The sequence below is a fragment of the Eupeodes corollae genome, chromosome 3, assembly GCF_945859685.1.
Source record: "Eupeodes corollae chromosome 3, idEupCoro1.1, whole genome shotgun sequence".
In the NCBI taxonomy this organism is placed as follows: domain Eukaryota; kingdom Metazoa; phylum Arthropoda; class Insecta; order Diptera; family Syrphidae; genus Eupeodes; species Eupeodes corollae.
In genome coordinates, this window is record NC_079149.1 from 86,648,776 (window position 1) to 86,666,289 (window position 17,514).

Sequence of the window (17,514 nt, forward strand, 5' to 3'; positions counted from 1 at the left end):
CTTAAAGCTAACTTAAACTACCTATAAACTACTTAAAACTAGAACAACCACAGCAGCAAATCTAACTATCTAACATTTTTGTTTTTCATATTTCGTTGTCTTTTTTTTTTTTTATTTATTTTTTTTAATGTTTTTTTTTTTTTTTATTATTTCTAGTTTTTTTTTTTTATTATTTCTAGTTTTTTTTTTTTTATTTTTTTTTTTTCGTGCCACCATGCCTATTCTACTTAAAACTAAACCCTAAACATAAAACAAGTATGTAAGCCGGCCAAGGCTTAAAACCCCATCCCGACTACCCAATATCAATTACCGATTGAAGCCACCAAAACTGGTTCTCCTGCTTCACCCTATCAGTTCGGTCCCGCTCGGACACAGCCCTACTGAACCGAAGGAGCTCTGCTCCGCCTTGTGCCATGACGTCCCGATTGTACAGGAGTCACAGTCCAACGCACTAACCATCATGCTACGGGTACTACTATGTAACTCGATTCTACTTTTGATTCTATTCGAAACTCATTTCCGATTCTATTTTCAAATCGTACTACGTATGAAACTAGAATCGGATGCCGGTTATTCCAACTTTTTTGACAGTTGTAAGAACATAACAAAAGTAAAACATCAAATTTTTAAACAAGAATAATTATTACAAAATGGGCACCGTTGGAATTTGGTTCAATTTGCAAGGAAATGAAGAACGGTACGAGCAAATTAAAAGCAGAAGAATAAAAGATACATAATTCCAAAATAATGGATTTGAGTGAGAAAAGTTTTGTACATATACAAATATACGGCAGAATTTTTGAACGCATTCTTAATAAATAATATATACTTTTGTTTTAGTTTTGTTAAGAGCTATTGTCTTTCTAAAGACGGATTTATTTTCTTACTTAACACAATATCATTCGACATGACTACTCCCAGAAGGAGAAATGCTGTTACGATTATCATTAAGTTATCAGCAGCATTGATTTTTTTGGCAACAGGAGCTTACCAAAACCAAATCGGTGGTGACAAGAACGCTGGAATTGCACAGGAAAACATGTTAAAGTTTTGACTTCAATCGAAAGAGTCATTAGCCCGCTGATGATGAATTTTGAATTAAATGAGAAAGAGAAACGAAAGCACAAACGCTATTTTTGGGAAAATTACGAATTTCCGGTGTGATTGGGTGAAGGTGGAACTCATATTCAACATTTGACAACAAAACAAACTTGGCTCGCAAACGCATTTGATGTACAGTGATTATTTTCGATTTTACCTTATTTTGAATTCTACTTTCGAGTTACGTAGTTCCTCGGTTAATCGAAAGATCATAAGAATATACATAGTTGGCACTACTAGAACTATTCTATTCTCGTTGGTTCGAAAGTAGTCAACTAGATACATAGTACCAATTTTTTGAATTCGAGCAATTTCATTGTAGAATCGACTTGCATAGGAGGGCCCCAGGGCTCCCATGTCAACATTAGAGGTACTATCCTTCAAAAATCTGTCCAATCGCTGGCCTATGCTGATGACTTTGACATAATCGCAAGAACTCTGCACTCCAACTTTATCTACCTAGGCTTAGTTATGAAGAAGCACTAATCTTACTAACCGCTGTTTCTTTGGTCTAAGACAGCAATTAAGTAGAAAAGGCCTCTCTCGGGACAAAGACAAAAGCGGTTGAAAGCACCTTGGGCAATTATTTGCTAACTGTTGCAGCTAAAAAAATAGTAAATAAATGTATACATTTTCAAAGGTTACTTTCGCAAATCTAGAAATGCACTTTTTGACAGCTGTCACTTGAATCATGCTTAGTTTGGTTTTCAATTTCATAATAAATAGACTTAATACTAAACAGAGTAGCATTTAAAAAGCATGCACTTTTACTGCTAAAAGAAATATTTGTTCAGCGATGAAGCTCATTTTTGATTGAAAGGGTTAATCAGTAAGACAAATCGTCATATTTGAAAGGATCATAATGAATACGCCTTAACATCCTCAAAATATAACTGTTTGGTGTGCTTTATGGGTATATGGAATCATCAGTCCATTTTTTTTTTCCAAAAGCCTAGGGCCGATTTCAGAAAGCGCTGTGGATCGCTTTTAATGGCGGATTTGTGTTTTTATATTCTCAAAAGCGATTCGCTTTCCATTTGGAAAGCGAAAGTTCTTTCCAACAAAATGTCATTCTTCTAGTTGGTTTTAAAAGTGACAGGCGTGATAGTGGCGGATTGCAACAAAATGTAAACAAAAATAAGTTTTATTTGTGTTTTTTTTAATATATTAAATCAAAGATATCAATTACTTATTTAACGGAATAAAAACGATAACGTTATGTGTTTTGGGCATAGTTTCTTCTCCAGTATGTCCAAAGATTCACTCAAAACCTTCGATACCGTTGGTTGAGAAATAGCAATTCGGTAGTCTTGCCCAACGCTATTTTGGTACGAACCTTCCGCCAAAAATCGCAATGTAGCGGCAAGCTTGAGTATTGAAGGCAAAGAGGAAAGAGAAATTAAATACACACTCTTTGGGGGAAACATCAAAAGGCGAAGACCCACTTCTAAATAGTTTTCTTGGAATATTTAAATAATTAGCTTCTTTTCTTGCTTCTTCTCTTTCTGCATTTAAAAAAATACTTATGGAGTCCATTAAAAACTAGTTTTGTTTATCAACAATAATATTAAAATATAACTACAAACATTAAGATACTTTTTTTCGGAGAAAAACAATTAGTTTTAGTGAAAGGAAATGTCATATTTTTGGAAACAGCTGACAAATAAATGGTAAATTGGAAAATATCATGGAAATGGATTGGAAATATTTGACATTTTAGCTGGAAAAATGGAAGGATCGCTTTCTTCTATGTTCGCTTTTGAAATTAACTCAAAGCGAAGACGGTCGAAATTGAGTTTTCGCTTTCAATGCGATCCGCCGGGCTTTCTGGAATCGACCCACCGGTTATATTGTTTCTTGATTGAATTGAAGGGTGTTGATTTGGACAACATTTGCAACAAGATGGCACTATATGCCATACAGCCAAAGAACAATCAAATTATTGAAAGAAAGATCCAGCGTTTTAACCACTCTGGACTACACTTCTTCGGATTATTTAGAGTCGGTTGTCTACGCAGATAATCCTGAGATGATAGACGCCTTAGGAGAGAATATTCAACGACTTATTGCTGACATACGACCCCAATAACAAATTATTTCAGCCAGCCATTGCGGCAATTCGTCTGAAATCATTTTTAAAACATAATAACAAACCCTTATAAGAAATCTAAATTCTCGACCCAACATTAAATTGTGTGTATCATTTTTTCTTGAAAACCAAACTTCTAAAAAAACACCTTTTCCAAAACAAAAAAAAAAAAAAAACCAGACAAATGTTGTTATCTCTGAACGCTCCCATCGATTGTTTTCTTTCATCGAGCCTCGTACTGCATTTTCTGCTTCTGCACAATCAGCTGTCAGTCACGTTCATGTTGCAGAAAGAAAAAATAAAGAAAAAAAGCAAAATTGCAGAAGTGTCTTTTGCTTTTCTTTTTCTCTAATTAGTTCAACGTTCTTATTCTGTAGATGCAACGGCTAGACGTGCTAATTAATCTCTTGTTTACAAAACAATACCATTAAAAAGCGAAATTAGTTAATTCTTCCTATAATGTGATTAACTCAAAAGAAAACGACGATAATTTCCTCTAGCTAGTGAAAAAGGCATCAACAAATTTAGCTTGTGCAGTTATGCTTCCCTCATACGAACGTGTTGGCGGTCCAAAGCCTAAAATCCAAATCGCATTTGGTCGTTTTGCTATTTACACAGTCTGCTTGCCACTGCTGAGTTTTATATTCTGCGTTATTTGGTCGGTGTTGTTCTTCTTCGAACGATCCACCTTTACCCATTGTGATGTTCCCAATTACCTTCCGTCCATATCCGCGGCAATTGGGAGTTACCAGCCACAGCGATTTGTGTGGCAGCTGGCCATTTGCATCCATCTTCTACCCAGACTAGGCGTAGCCAAGATGTACGTAGAGTATTACCATGAAATTATTCGATTTAAGTTTATGCCACTGGCACACTTCGCTTGTCTACTCAATGTCATCGAAAATCTAGCCCTTCTCGGGTTATCAATGTGGACTTCGAGTGACAGTTACGAAACGCACAAATTCTGTTTTATTTTATTTATTGCAACGAGCGAGATTTACATGTTGATATCGTATTTTCTCAATAAACTTGGCAAGAAGATGACGACGTCAACTAGACAGGAAGAACTGGCCTTGAAGTACAAGGGCAGTTTGTTTCTTATCAATATAATAGCCTTTGCCATGGCTGGGTATTTCTTTGTGCGGCACAACAACCACTGTGAACCAGGTGGTAAGTCAATTTATCAATTTTAATAACTATTGATTTTCTTCTTATTCAATTTTTTTTGTATTTTCGCAGTTTATACGTACTTTGCATTCTTCGAGTACATAGTTGTGCTGACCAACATGGGCTATCACATGACGGCGTATTGGGACTTTTTCGGACGCACTCTCTCATTCGATTGGGAGAACGGGCTTTACTTTACACGGTCATAGACCAAAATTATAGTGCATTTTACTTAATTTTTATTAGAAATATACATACCAAGCAAACATAGTTTGCAACCCAAACCATTCACATTTTCGTTTCTACCTTAAACTTAAACTAATTCTCATAGATCCTTACTAGGTCTTCAATGCTGATAGGATAACCAGTGACGGGGCACTTCTTTTTGTGTTTTATTTGATTGGCTATGCATTTCCAGCAGAAAACGTAACCTGATACAGCACATGCGGTAGGGTTCGAGATCTTCATTAGGCAAATAGGACAGATTCCAGTTTTGGGGATGTGAAGTTCGTCTAATTTGGATTTCCTGATGGCATCGGGATTTTGTAGACCGCCGATTTTATGTCGTTGCTTGTTTGAGTACCACCATTGAATGAATTGCAGGAAAAATGCCATCATTTCTAGGAACTTCAAGATCATGAACGAAGCCCTGTCTTCGCGATGTTCCTTCGATGGATAACGTAATTTCAGTCCAAGAAAACGCAGAATCGGTGAATGACATACTGAATACTTAGCGATATATAGGAATGTGTTAACGGCCTTGGCAGCATTGTAAGCATGGAAAGCTTTTATCAAATATTCCTCCCACTGGCTGGCTTCGTGTTGTGTGCTACGCTGTCGAAGTTTTCTCTCTAAATAAGGCAGAAGTGTGAGAAGCGTAGCCGACAGGAATTTCTTTCGATTTGAAATTTGGTCTTCATTTAACGTCGTCGTTCGTTGTAAGCCATAAAAACTTTCCCCAAACGAGCCACCCCGTTGCCTGAGGTAGAAATATTGGAGTGCAAAGGTTACAGCTGGCGAGAGATCTTCAGAGAATGTAGTTCCATTTACATGAATGTTGAGTCTCAATCCGATGTAGTCAAATATTTTTGAAAAAGCTGGATAGATCAGATTGTCGAGCACTTCTGATGCTGATACTTCAAATATTGATGGGTTGTTTGCCAAATTAGGGGCAAAGTTTGCACCTTCAGCCATGTTTGATGAAGTTAACAAAATAATAAGAGTATGTTATAAGTTTTATTTTATAGATCTTGTATTACAATTTAAATGAACAAACAAAAACAAATTAACATAATTAAACAGCTGATGGAATGTCAAATATTTTGTTGCAGCGCTTTGCCAGAGAATCGAAGAAACTATATTCGAGTCTTGAAAAAGCATGTGTTGATGAAACATACACTAGAGTCCAGAAAAAAGTTCCAAGTTAGGGTTTTTTTTATTATTCTTATTATTATTCAAGCTTTATTCACTCATAAAAGTTCTTAATTGTTCGTGGTTAATTCGTACTAATAGTCTTAACTTATCAAAATCACTCTTTCCATGGCTCTTTGACAGTTTTTATTTTCGAGGACTCTTGTGGATTTTTAAGACTGAAAGAATCGTCGAGTCAAAAACGCATTTCCTTGTCCGAGTCGAGATATTTACATGAAGAGAATTTTTCACATTCCAAACTTGTAGCCAATTGATTTTTATTCTTTGGTTAACATTTTTCATATCCTTATCGGCGAATAATATTATCTGACCCAAATAGTTATAGGTCATCTTCGGACAACATAAGGGACTTCATTTGCAGTCAACTTCATTCCTTGAACGCACATTTTGACCAAGGCAACTAGTTAGTTTTTCAAGTGTCATAAACTTTAAACTCGGAACTTTACTGCACTAACCTCTATATGCAGTTGATCGTGCAGAAATTACTAAAAACATTATTGTGTACAAAATACTCCTCAGGCTAGCTTCAGTTCCATCACGATTTGTATTTCTATTGTTAAAAAATATTACTTGATTCTTTTCCACATTGACAAGAAACCCTTTTACAGAAAGTATTAAATGAAGTTGTGCAGAAAAATAAATAAATCATAGAGTAATAAAGTTCATCTTTCAGTTGAATGGAGAAACATGACCAACTGTCATTTTAAAAGAAGTAGACTTGACCTAATAGTTATTGAGATTTTTTTGACTAACTTTCCAGTCAACTTTAAATTAAAGTTGCCTTAGTTGGAAGGTAATTTTTTGACAGCCAATAAGATACTTGAAACTTGCCTAACTTTCAAGTCACTTATGTTGTCTGAACCTGCCCATTGTCTTACTTTCAACTCGCTTATGTTTTCTGAACCTGCCTATAGGCTTTCACGTAATCTAAAGTGAGTGATTGCCATTATTCATTATTTTGGTTTTTTGACGATTAGAGGATAAGCCATTTTCAACAAAAGTTCAAAGTAGATCATTTTTGTTTGTGGCAATTAATACGTTATGGTCTGCAAGTCTTAGATTTGATACAAATTTACCGTTTATTTCGAAACCATTATTTTCCCATTTCAATTTACAGAAAGTTTCTTCGAAGGTTGCTTGAAAAGGTGCTGCGAAAAAATTAAGGTCTTAGAAAACCTGTGCTGCAATGACAAAGTTCATTAAATTCTGACCTAACCAGCATAAGAATTGACAACAAAAAACCACTTGGAATTCAATGCTAAGAAAATGCAAGTCTGCCTTGATACTGGCACTATGTATGAGTAGTATTGGCATCAAATATCAATTGAACTGAAAATCTCGATTTTATCGGTACATGCATCACCAACTCTTTCAACAATACGAAAATGCAGCAAGATGTTTGCACTTTTTGAGACGTCTAAAACTTAAGTAAATAATCTCCCATCCCTGGATTGACGCTTCAGCAACTTGTTTAAGCCTTTTGCACAGTATTCAAAGAAGAGTTTTTAGAATAATTGGTGACAATAACATTGACTTGTTTATGTTTATTTAAACGGATAAATTACAACCGGCTATTGTGAAACTGTCGGTTGTGTTCCTTGCCTTAAACACAATTGCAATACTTACACTACTAGGATATTACCCACCTGGGACATCATTCACATTGCTCGGCCATTATTCAGTTATATAGGGTGTCCCAAAATTACGCCAGATTTGAATTTGCCGCCATTTGTGCAGTGAAGTGTTGGCAACCCTGAAAAAAAAAAACAATTTGACAGCTAACAGTATAGGGTTATTAAAAATGGAGCGTTACACGATAGAACAACGTGTCTTCATTATTAAAGAAAATATAACTATCAAAAGACTGAAAACGGCATTTTCTATTTAATTCAAATCTTGCGTTAATTTTGGGACACCCTATATAAACCTCTCAATCTTCAAACTACTTTTTTTTTAAGTGGTGAAGCCACAAATACAGTGGCTCTCAGCTAAAATGATGCAGTCTTAGTTTTCCCTATTTGCTCAAAAAATAAGCACGCACTTATTAGTGGACAAAAAAATCTTATATTTTTTATTTAAAAGAACTTCATTTATAATGGAAAAGCAAACAAAAAATTAAATCAACACTATATTTACATTTTAATATTAACTTAAAAATGTATTCTTAGAAAATAGACTCACAGCTTAAATGATGCACTTAATAAAGTAATATAAAAAAAAACAAGTTATAAGTTCAAAAGTGTGTCACTAATACTTAGTAGGATATCCTTTTTGCTCCAGGACCGACAGACAGTAGTCTGGAGGTATTTTTCCCCATTCTTCCAAGAGCGCCTTTTTGAGATCGTCTTTGCATCTTATCTCGTGTTTTCGTATTTCTCGCTCAAGTTTAGACCATAAATTTTCGATGGCGTTTATGTCTGGAGACTGCGCGGGTGGCTGCATGACATGGGGGCAGTTCCATATCAACCAAGTTTGCACAATACCAGATTTGTGTTTTGGGTCGTTATCTTGGTATAACAGAAAACAGTCCTTTATGTTCGGGTCACGAGCAAATGTTATTCTTGCAATTTTGTTCTTTGCACTAATATACGGCTTTTTCCGGGCACTTCTTCCATTGAAAACTGACTCTCGCAGGATTCGATGGATGGTTTCTGCGCTGCTCTTCTTATTTAAATACTTTTCAGCTTCCTGGGCTAGCTTTACTGCACTTAAAGTTGGATCTTCCTTCACTTTACGAACAATCCAACGACAATCGCTCGCAGAGAAAATTTTGTTTGGAGCCGTTCTTCCCTTGTTAACCACTCGATTTTCCTGAACATAGCGTTCGATTATGTGTTGAACCGTAGATGGACTTATTTTTAATATTTCGCCAATTTTTCTTTGGCTTTTACCGTCTTTAAAGTGCTTAATTACTAACTCACGGACTTCAATGCTAGTACGACGTACCATTTCGAAAAAAAAAACCAACAATCTCAAAAGAAATGCGATCAATAACTGAAGCGAGCTTAGGAAAACTCGCCTACCAGGATTTTGTTTGGTAAAGAAGAAAAAACCGTTAACTTTTTATCTTTAAGAGTGAGTGCATCATATAAGCTGTGACTTTGTTTTGTGCGATAATTATGTTTTGCCATCACTATTTCAAAACGAAAAAAATTTGATGTACCGTTTAACATGTTTATGAATAGTAATGACTTGATAGAATATTCTACATAGGTAGTTAAAATTGAAGTGTTTTACCATTTTGAATGAACCGTAAGCTTTTTTTTTCATAAAAAAAGGAAGCTTATAATAATTATTGATAACGTGTTGTTCGTGATACACCTCAAGACCTTGTTGCTCAAGACTTCCACTTAATATAAAATAGTTATCTTATTTTTCTAAATACCTATTCACTTTAGAGAGCAATAAATAAATGGAAAATAATAAAACCATGGAGAACCGCAATAATGTTCGGGAATGGGATTCTCCGCCAGTTTGCTATGTTTCTAAGAATAGATGACAGCTCAAAAAGTAGTCCTTTGTGCACGGCCCACATTTGTATACTTAAGCAGTACGGGAACGAATACCAATAAGACCCTATCGAAAGAGAAAGATAAGAGAATTGGATATATTTACCGGATCCATTTCAATACTGATTAGAAAGCATCTACACATAAGGGATATCAATGCCGCTGACGCCCTACAGATCATTTGTAAAGACCTCGACTCTAAAAAGTTATTGCGGAAGAAATAATTTTACTTCGACAAACGAGAAGTGAGCATGCCACATCATTATATCAAAATAAAAATTCTGTTCTAAGGGTCAAACGTTTCCATCACAGGCGATTTGTTATGGTTTGATTAAAAGTCTCACTCCAAAGTCTCTCATCCCTATATTTTTGGGAACGAATTTGAAAAGTTGTATCACAGATATCTGGTAAAGGGTTTGGTAAAGGGTTCAAAAAATACTTTTTTTCAATGTACATATGTAGATAAAAAGAGTCTTCTACAGGATTTTGGAACAAAAAAAACAAAGCCAAGACAACAAAAAAGTGCCTTAGGGTAAACATCGTAGGCCTTTATGAAGCTAAAGATTGGTTCTCAGGGACTCCATATTATAATAGTTAATATTATTTTTTGTGATCAAAATTGGAATTTTTAAATTAGTAATATAGGATTAACGCTGAAGCAGTGTCAAAATATCAATAGGAAAACCTTATAACTTTAAAAGGAAACAATCGAATTACCAATAAGTCTGTTGACTTAAAGTGACCTCAGGAACTCGGCTGTCTTCTGTGACGAGCATTGTAGAACACCCTGTATTTGTATGTATATATTTGATTGAATAAAAATATAAAACGCATTTAACAAAATAATCAAGAATCAGGACTTTAACAGTGATAAGTTTTTAAAAATGTTCCCCTTTAAAAATGCTAAAACCAACCAAAAACCGTTTTTTTTTAGCCTAACTTAAAACTCAAAATATCTCTTATAAATTTTGTGATGATTCTAAAAAGCATAAATCTTTCTCTTTTACATACAATTTAAAGCATTTTAGTACCTATGTATTTAACTGTAGTTTTTGGAAATTCTCATTAGTTATGCGTCTTTATTTGAAGCTATATAAAGTTTCGAGAAAAAGTCGAATTTGATACTTTAATAGTTAATAAAAATCTATTCTAATTTAACTATTTGTTACGGTAAATTTTACCCCAACAAAAACCAGCCTTTAGCTGTTTTCTTTTTCTAGTTTTAGCTGCAAAATATAGGCAAAGTTGAAGGCAACCATGGTCTCATTAACCTCGGGTGTACCTAGTAAAATCAACAAAGCAGGTGATTGAGAACAACAAGTTCTATGGACAAGGTCCAAAATGCCGGTGGATAGGCCGACGAAGCATGAGGTCAGGCGGAGCCTTACTTAAACTACAACAACACCAATTTTTTTAATTTAACGTTTTTACTTTTAACGTAGATTTAGTGAATAAATATTTGATCGTTTATGTAAAAAATGGGTTTTTAACGCAGCGTTTTGAAATCGCTTAACCAGAAGAAAATTATTTGTACAAATTCACACTATTTTCTCAAGTTTTAAATATACCCGTTTTCGATATTATTTTATATTTTTGAATATATGTATGTACATATTTCAAAACCTTGATATAATAAAATTGTTTATACAACAGATTCGTTACAAAACAGAACTTACTTTCTAATCTTTTTGCCTTTTTTTTAAAACCATTTAAGCTTAAATGGCTTAGAGTTTCTTTTATATTTTTGTAAGACAGGTGAAATCTAACAACTTTTGAAGTTAAAAAGTAATATAAATATTTCAACTGAATATGGAAGAAAAGGATTATAATTTTGGAAAACCATCACGGATTTTATTGCACAAAAAGCTACTTTATAATTTTACATGGCCTCAAAAAAAATTATACATAGCCTTATTATATCCATACATATGTACGTGTATTTTCGAATTTTAAAAAGTGTACCTCAAAAACCTCACGTGATGTTCCTGCTGAATTTTGTATTCATGGGTATTGCTTGGTGCCCTTTATTCTTCTCACACCATGGTTTCGCCATATACATATATTAGGAAGGATGTTGCAAATCAACTTTTACCAAAATACGGTCATTGTACCAAATCCCTTTTTAATTTCATGTGGTTAAAACTTTCCGCAAATAAGCACTTCATTCACTATTGTTTTCTTTATCGGAACCCAAACCTGGACAGAGTTTCAACTTCTCAGGAATTTGATGCTCTGTCTGACTCCATACAAAGAATTGTCTCCCTGTATCCTCACACTGAAATCGTTATTACGGGCGATTTCAATGTTCCCAATTCTTCGTGGCTTCGCCATTCGGGCCAGACAACGCCCGAAGGAATGTGTGCTGAGATTTTTACTGAGTTTAAGCAGTACGAGAAAGCCAACTGGGACGGTCTCAATAATTTCTTCAGGATCTTTAACTGGTCGCTATGCTTAATCGGTAGCGACATAGACTCTAGTGCAGATATGATTCATCTGGGAATGGAAACGTTTATCCCGAATAGGATTAAGAGTATTAAACCCAAGGTTAAATCATGGTTCGATTCGAGCTGCAAAGAGGTTATCAAGGAGTTTTAAAGCCAATCCAACTGAGGAAAACCCGAAAAAGTTTAAGCAAGCCAGGAAGGCCTGCAACGCCTATATTCGAAGGACAAAATTTGTACATGACCAAAAATTACGGCGAAAAATACTGCAATGTCCCAAAGGCAGTAAGAATTTTTGGTCTTGTAAAAAACATTAGGAATTCTCCCTCTTCCTCGGTTCCTACGCTTGTTGTCGAGGACACTCCTTTGGTTAGCTCTATTGATAAAGCCAACTTATTTGCAAGGCAGTTCGCCGAAAATTTCAATTTTGTCATGACTTCCCCAGTTCTTGAACGCGAAAATGATTCTAGGGACCAATCTTTTTTTGTACTCGAACTGTGGCGAGAGTTCTTAAAGATCTCAACATTCCTAAATCCGCTGGCCCAGATGGTATCCGCGCTCTTATTCTGAAGAGGTGTTCTTCCACGATAGCAAAACCACTGCGTAAGCTTTTCCATCTTTCCTATTCTTCTAAGCTCGTTCCGAGTAGTTGGAAAACTGTATTTGTTCAGCCAATCCCAAAAAAAGGCGAATCTTCTTTTCCCACAAATTACCGACCGAAAGCACTAACGTCCCTTCTTTCTAAGGTCATGGAAACGTTGATTAATCATTAGCTTAAGAAATATCTTGAGGAACCGAAGCTTGTTAATGACCGGCAATACGGCTTTCGTAGCAATAGTTCCACTGGTGATTTCATGGTTTATCTCACCAAACAGGGGAACAAATCTTTACATCGTTTTGGAGAAAGTAAGATTATTGCACTTGATATTTCAAAGGCATTTGGTAAAGTCTGGCATCTTGCTCTCTTATAGAAAATCCGTGCTTTCGGTACCGATGAATCTCTTCTTCGTTGGATTAAAAATTTTCATTCGAACCGTTCAATACAAGTTGTTTTGGACGGATTCAAGTCTAAAACTCATAAAATAAATGTTGGATTGCCCCAGGGCTCCGTTTTGTCTCCGACCCTCTTCCTCGTTTTTATAAATGAGCTCCTGTCTGCTACCAATACATTGTTTCGTTGACGATAGCAATCTCAGCTTTTCATATTCGTTTCCAGACTCACAACCCTCCTCTTCGGATGTGGAACTGCAACGGCAAAATATGATTAGCTCATCAAATTCCGGCCTACACAGCATTGTACAATGGGGAATAAAAAATCGTGTGGAACTTAATGCTTCGAAAACGCAATGCGGTCTTGTATCGTTAAAGCGAGATAAACTCTTTGCCACTATCTAAGAGTGGCACTTGCATCAACGAAACGGAAAATCTTGACATCCTCGGAATGTGCATCAGCAACCACCTTTTGTGGAGCGATCACATACGCGATGTTGCCAAAAAATGCCGCAAGATGTTTTTTGAGACGTTGCAAGAAATTTTTCTCTCCGTCTGATTTGGCTACAATATACGTCCGAAACTTTGATATAACTCTTATCTCTGTGCTGGTGCTCCAGTAACTTATTTAAGCCTCTTGGACAGTATTCAAAAAAGAGCTTATAAAATGATTGTTGACGTTAACATCATCAACTCGTTTACGTCACTCGAACATCGACGCAAGATTTCTTGCCTCACCCTTTTTCACCGTTATTTTAACGGGCTATGCTCTAGTAAAATAGCCAGTTGTATTCCTCCCCTTAAACAATTTAACCGTAATACCCGCGCTTCTAGGAATGCCCATCAGTTTACCCTTGAGCCCAACTTCGGCCGTACTATGAAGTACAGATTCTTTTTTAGCCGTGCTACGCGAATGTGGAACGTCTTGCCACGCTCTATCTTTCCCTGTCATTGCAATGTTCAGAAATTTAAAATCATTGCACATCGACACCTCCTATCCAACCCTTCCCTCTTTTCCTAATACTCACCCTGTGGATTTGGCATATTAAAGGTATACAAAACCCTTTTAGTGTTCGCTAATTATAAAAAAAAAATGAATTTATAGTTGAATTATTATTAATTTGATATGGTCTTCGTGTGTTACTTAGAAAGTTCTAATTTGCCAGAGGCGTAAAATGGTTCGAAGTATTTTATGGATTTGCGATCATTTTTAAAGCTTTGTTCAGGAAATTGCAATCATGAAAAAATTGCTCTAAAAAGAATGAATTAAATATGAGGCATTATACGAGTCGTACACTTTTAAAACCCACTTTCTTGTAACGTATTTTATATTTTTTGGTCTTATTCTTAATTAATTAAAAGGAATGCAAAAACAAATTAAATACTTAGTCGAATTATCATTTTTTAAAAGGAATTATGAGTTTCACAAGGACAAAATTTCACTAAAAATTAGAATAAAGGATTCAAAGAACTAAAAAGCACAAGCACGTTCTTTGAGTTTAAAACAAGCTTATTGAACATTATATAAAATGTTGGAAATATCTTGAGTTTATTTAATTTTTATTTTAATAAGATAATTTCATTTTGCCTTTCAACTTTCTTGAAAACTACCTCATGGAAATCAGAAACCACAAGGTTTGAGATTATCTCCTTGCTCACTTTATATCAATTCAAAAAAAAAAAAAATTATGCGACAAGTCCTGCTTCATTCAATATTTGTTTTAATTAAAATATAACTACAACATGAGTATATTTGTGTATAAAAAAGCTATAATTTTGTACTAATCCTTTAACTAAATATTAACTAATCTTCGACCTCGTGCATGCGAGGCCGTTTTTCCAGTCAAAGGTGAGCGTCCGTCCATAAAAGTCCCAATAGGCAGTCATGTGATAGCCCATGTTGATAAGGACTACTGTATATTCAAACAATGCAAAAAGTGTGTAAACTAAAACAAAATAAAAAAAAGACAATAAATATTAAGAGAAAGTCTTCTCCTTGATGAGAAACAAAATTCTTCTCAGCCACTCACCTCCTGGTTCGCAATAATCGTTATGACGTCTAAAACAATACGCCGCTAGCACGAATGCAATAAGATTAACAATAAACAAATTGCCTTTTGTCTGTCGTGATAAGTGCTCTTGAGTGTTAAGTCGTTTTATACGTTTTCCTTCGTCGTTAAGAAAATAAGAGATAAGCATATAGATTTCACTAGTTGCAATAAAAACCAGGAAACAAATTTTATGCAATTTATAGTTTTGGTTCGAAGTCCACAATGATAATCCAACCAATGCAAAGTTTTCGAAAACATTGAGGAAGCACGCAAAGTGCGCCATAGCCATGTAATCGTCCTTAATGGTTTCTTTATAATACTCTACGTACATTTTGGCAATATAGAGCCGTGGCAGGAAATGCAGGCAGATTGCCAATTGCCAGACAAACCGTTGGGGTTGATATCTTCCAATTGCTGCCGAAATGGACGGAAGGTAGTTAGATACTTCACAGTGGGTATAAGTTGATTCTTTAAAGTAGAAAAATACTGAACAAAACACGCAAAACATAAAACTAGAAAACGGCAAGCCAACTATCAACAAGGTGAAACGTCCAAATTCTATGGTTATAATTGGCTTGGGATCCTTTGCACGTTTATCGATGGTGATCATTATGTCCTGAATAACCGATTGATGTGGCCAATCTAAAATTAAGAGTTATTATTAGAAATTCGTTGGTATTAATTTAATTAGCAATATTTATAAGAAACAAATTTCAAATATTTTTGATTATTTACTGTTGACGTAAATAATGACAGCTGTTGAAACGAGAGTCGAGGTTGTTGGGTTTGTTCGATTTACCTTACGTACTTAAGTCAGCAACAACATTTTGCAGAGTTTGCTACTCTTTAGGGGAGTGAGTGGAAAATTGCAATAACTCATAATATACATTTTCACAAAATTAATAGTGCACAATATACTGAATTTTTAATGAAAAGGTAAAATTTAAACAAAATCAAGCCAGATGCAAAGGAGAGGGAATTGATTTTGACACATGTACCTTTAAGTTTAAGCTCAACACTACTAGTCCAGTTGAATTAGGCGAAAAATGTGTCAACCTAGGAATTAGAGGTAGTAGGCTGGAAATGTGTTTATACTTTTCTTTTAGTATTCGAAGGGTACGTTTTGCAATGTTAAAGGAATGTTTTGAGTGGCTACCCACCGCTTAAATAACTTACCAGTTAGATGCTTCTGTTAGTGAATTGTGCTTTTACATCCATCCTTCTCATAAATGTATGTTTTGGGTAACTATTTGTTAGCTATTCTAACATTCCAGTTGCAAAGCCTTTGACAAATGAAAACTGTAAGACCTTTCATAGTATTTGTCATTGCGTTTTTATTTCGAATTTGGATTTTTTTTATAATATAAAAATGGCAAACAAAAGAGAACGGAGTTCAAATATTTCGAAGGATGATATGGATCTTCTGATCAGCCTTGTCAAGGAGAGGAAAAGTATTATAGAAGATACAAAAATTGTCTTAGTTAAATAGAATGGAAAAGCAAAGTGCTGGGAACATTTTGAATCCGTCTTCAACAGCAAAAGTGGTGGATCCTATAGAAGTGTTAAAATGCTAAACACGAAATATGAGGGCATCAAAACGACACTCGGAAAAAATTCACTATTATTCGTGCCCAAACTGATCGCACTGGCAGTGGCGCCTTTAAACTTTTGGAGCCTTGGGCCCAATATGATTTGAGGGCCAAAAAAGTAGGTATAATATATATATATTTTTTTAATTATTTAGGTTAAGAAAATCATTTTAAAATTAATTTAGTTTTTTTTTTTTAATATTTTTACTTTTTAAAAAGAACTAAAAAAAAACATTAAACTGATATTTTTGTATGCTTTTATAATATTTTTTAATTTATTTTTAATAGTTGAACATTTTTCTTTATAGTTTACTTTTGATAATTTGTATTGTTTATTTTGGGTGATTTCTAATGTTTTCATATTTGTTGATTTTAATTTTATGTAAGTTTATTTCTTTATATTTGTTTTGATTTGTTTTTTTTTTTTTTATATATATGTAAGTACTATTTTTCGTTGCATTAAGTCTTTATAGTTAGCATCCGGATTCTCAATTTTGGCACTCGTTTCAAATTTATAAATTTCTCCCTAAGATCATTTATGAAAGAAAAGAACATAGTGAATAAGGCTTAGCACTTCGCTGTTTGTGTCTGGAGCTTGCTCTGGATCTCTAGAGATATATGTCAAGGCTTCAGTAATTTGCTTATAACCATGATGGAGTGCGTTAAATTTATCAATTCGAGCAGACCATCTTGTTCAAGAAAGGCTTTTAAGAACTCTATGTGAACCTTAACATTCATTCAATTTATTCCAGCTATGGGAAGAAGCAGAAAAAAAGTTGTATATTTTTTGAACCACTTGAAAGAAACTTGTTGCCTCTGCCTCCTGCACACAACCAGCCGCATGATGACCTACTAAGTTAAGAGAATGTGCTGCACACGGTACAAAGATAGCAAATTCGCACTTCTCCTTTAATATTGCTTGCATTTTCATATCTTTATCCTCTAAAATTCTCAATTGAAATATCATGATTTTCCAGAAATGTCAAGATTGTATTAATTATCAGAACTTGTTTTCCCATTATATCAATGAATTCGTTACAAATATTTGCAATGTGCAGAGTTCCCACATTTTTTTAAATGAATCAAATTCACCTAAAAGTTCCAGGCATCCCAAATAATTTCCATTGTTAGGAGACCCAATGGTTT

At 34.7% G+C, this 17,514-nt stretch overlaps 3 protein-coding genes across 3 annotated transcripts; 1 reads left to right on the forward strand and 2 right to left on the reverse strand.

Moving 5' to 3' along the window:
- The first annotated feature begins 3,479 nt into the window (after positions 1–3,479).
- On the forward strand, positions 3,480–4,641 carry LOC129951594 (post-GPI attachment to proteins factor 2-like). Its single transcript, XM_056063838.1, has 2 exons — positions 3,480–4,360; positions 4,430–4,641. Exons 1-2 carry the CDS (start codon positions 3,730–3,732, stop codon positions 4,564–4,566), a joined length of 768 nt encoding a protein of 255 aa, XP_055919813.1. The 5' UTR covers positions 3,480–3,729; the 3' UTR covers positions 4,567–4,641.
- Positions 4,574–5,648, reverse strand: LOC129951593 (peroxisome assembly protein 12). The gene has a single exon (XM_056063837.1). The coding sequence runs from the start codon at positions 5,549–5,551 to the stop codon at positions 4,676–4,678; it is 876 nt and encodes a 291-aa protein (XP_055919812.1). The 5' UTR covers positions 5,552–5,648; the 3' UTR covers positions 4,574–4,675.
- An 8,778-nt stretch (positions 5,649–14,426) lies between these two features.
- On the reverse strand, positions 14,427–15,527 carry LOC129950085 (post-GPI attachment to proteins factor 2-like). Its single transcript, XM_056061887.1, has 2 exons — positions 14,759–15,527; positions 14,427–14,674 (listed from the first exon to the last, which is right to left on the reverse strand). The coding sequence occupies exons 1-2, from the start codon at positions 15,387–15,389 to the stop codon at positions 14,529–14,531; spliced, it is 777 nt and encodes a 258-aa protein (XP_055917862.1). The 5' UTR covers positions 15,390–15,527; the 3' UTR covers positions 14,427–14,528.
- Positions 15,528–17,514: the final 1,987 nt, after the last annotated feature.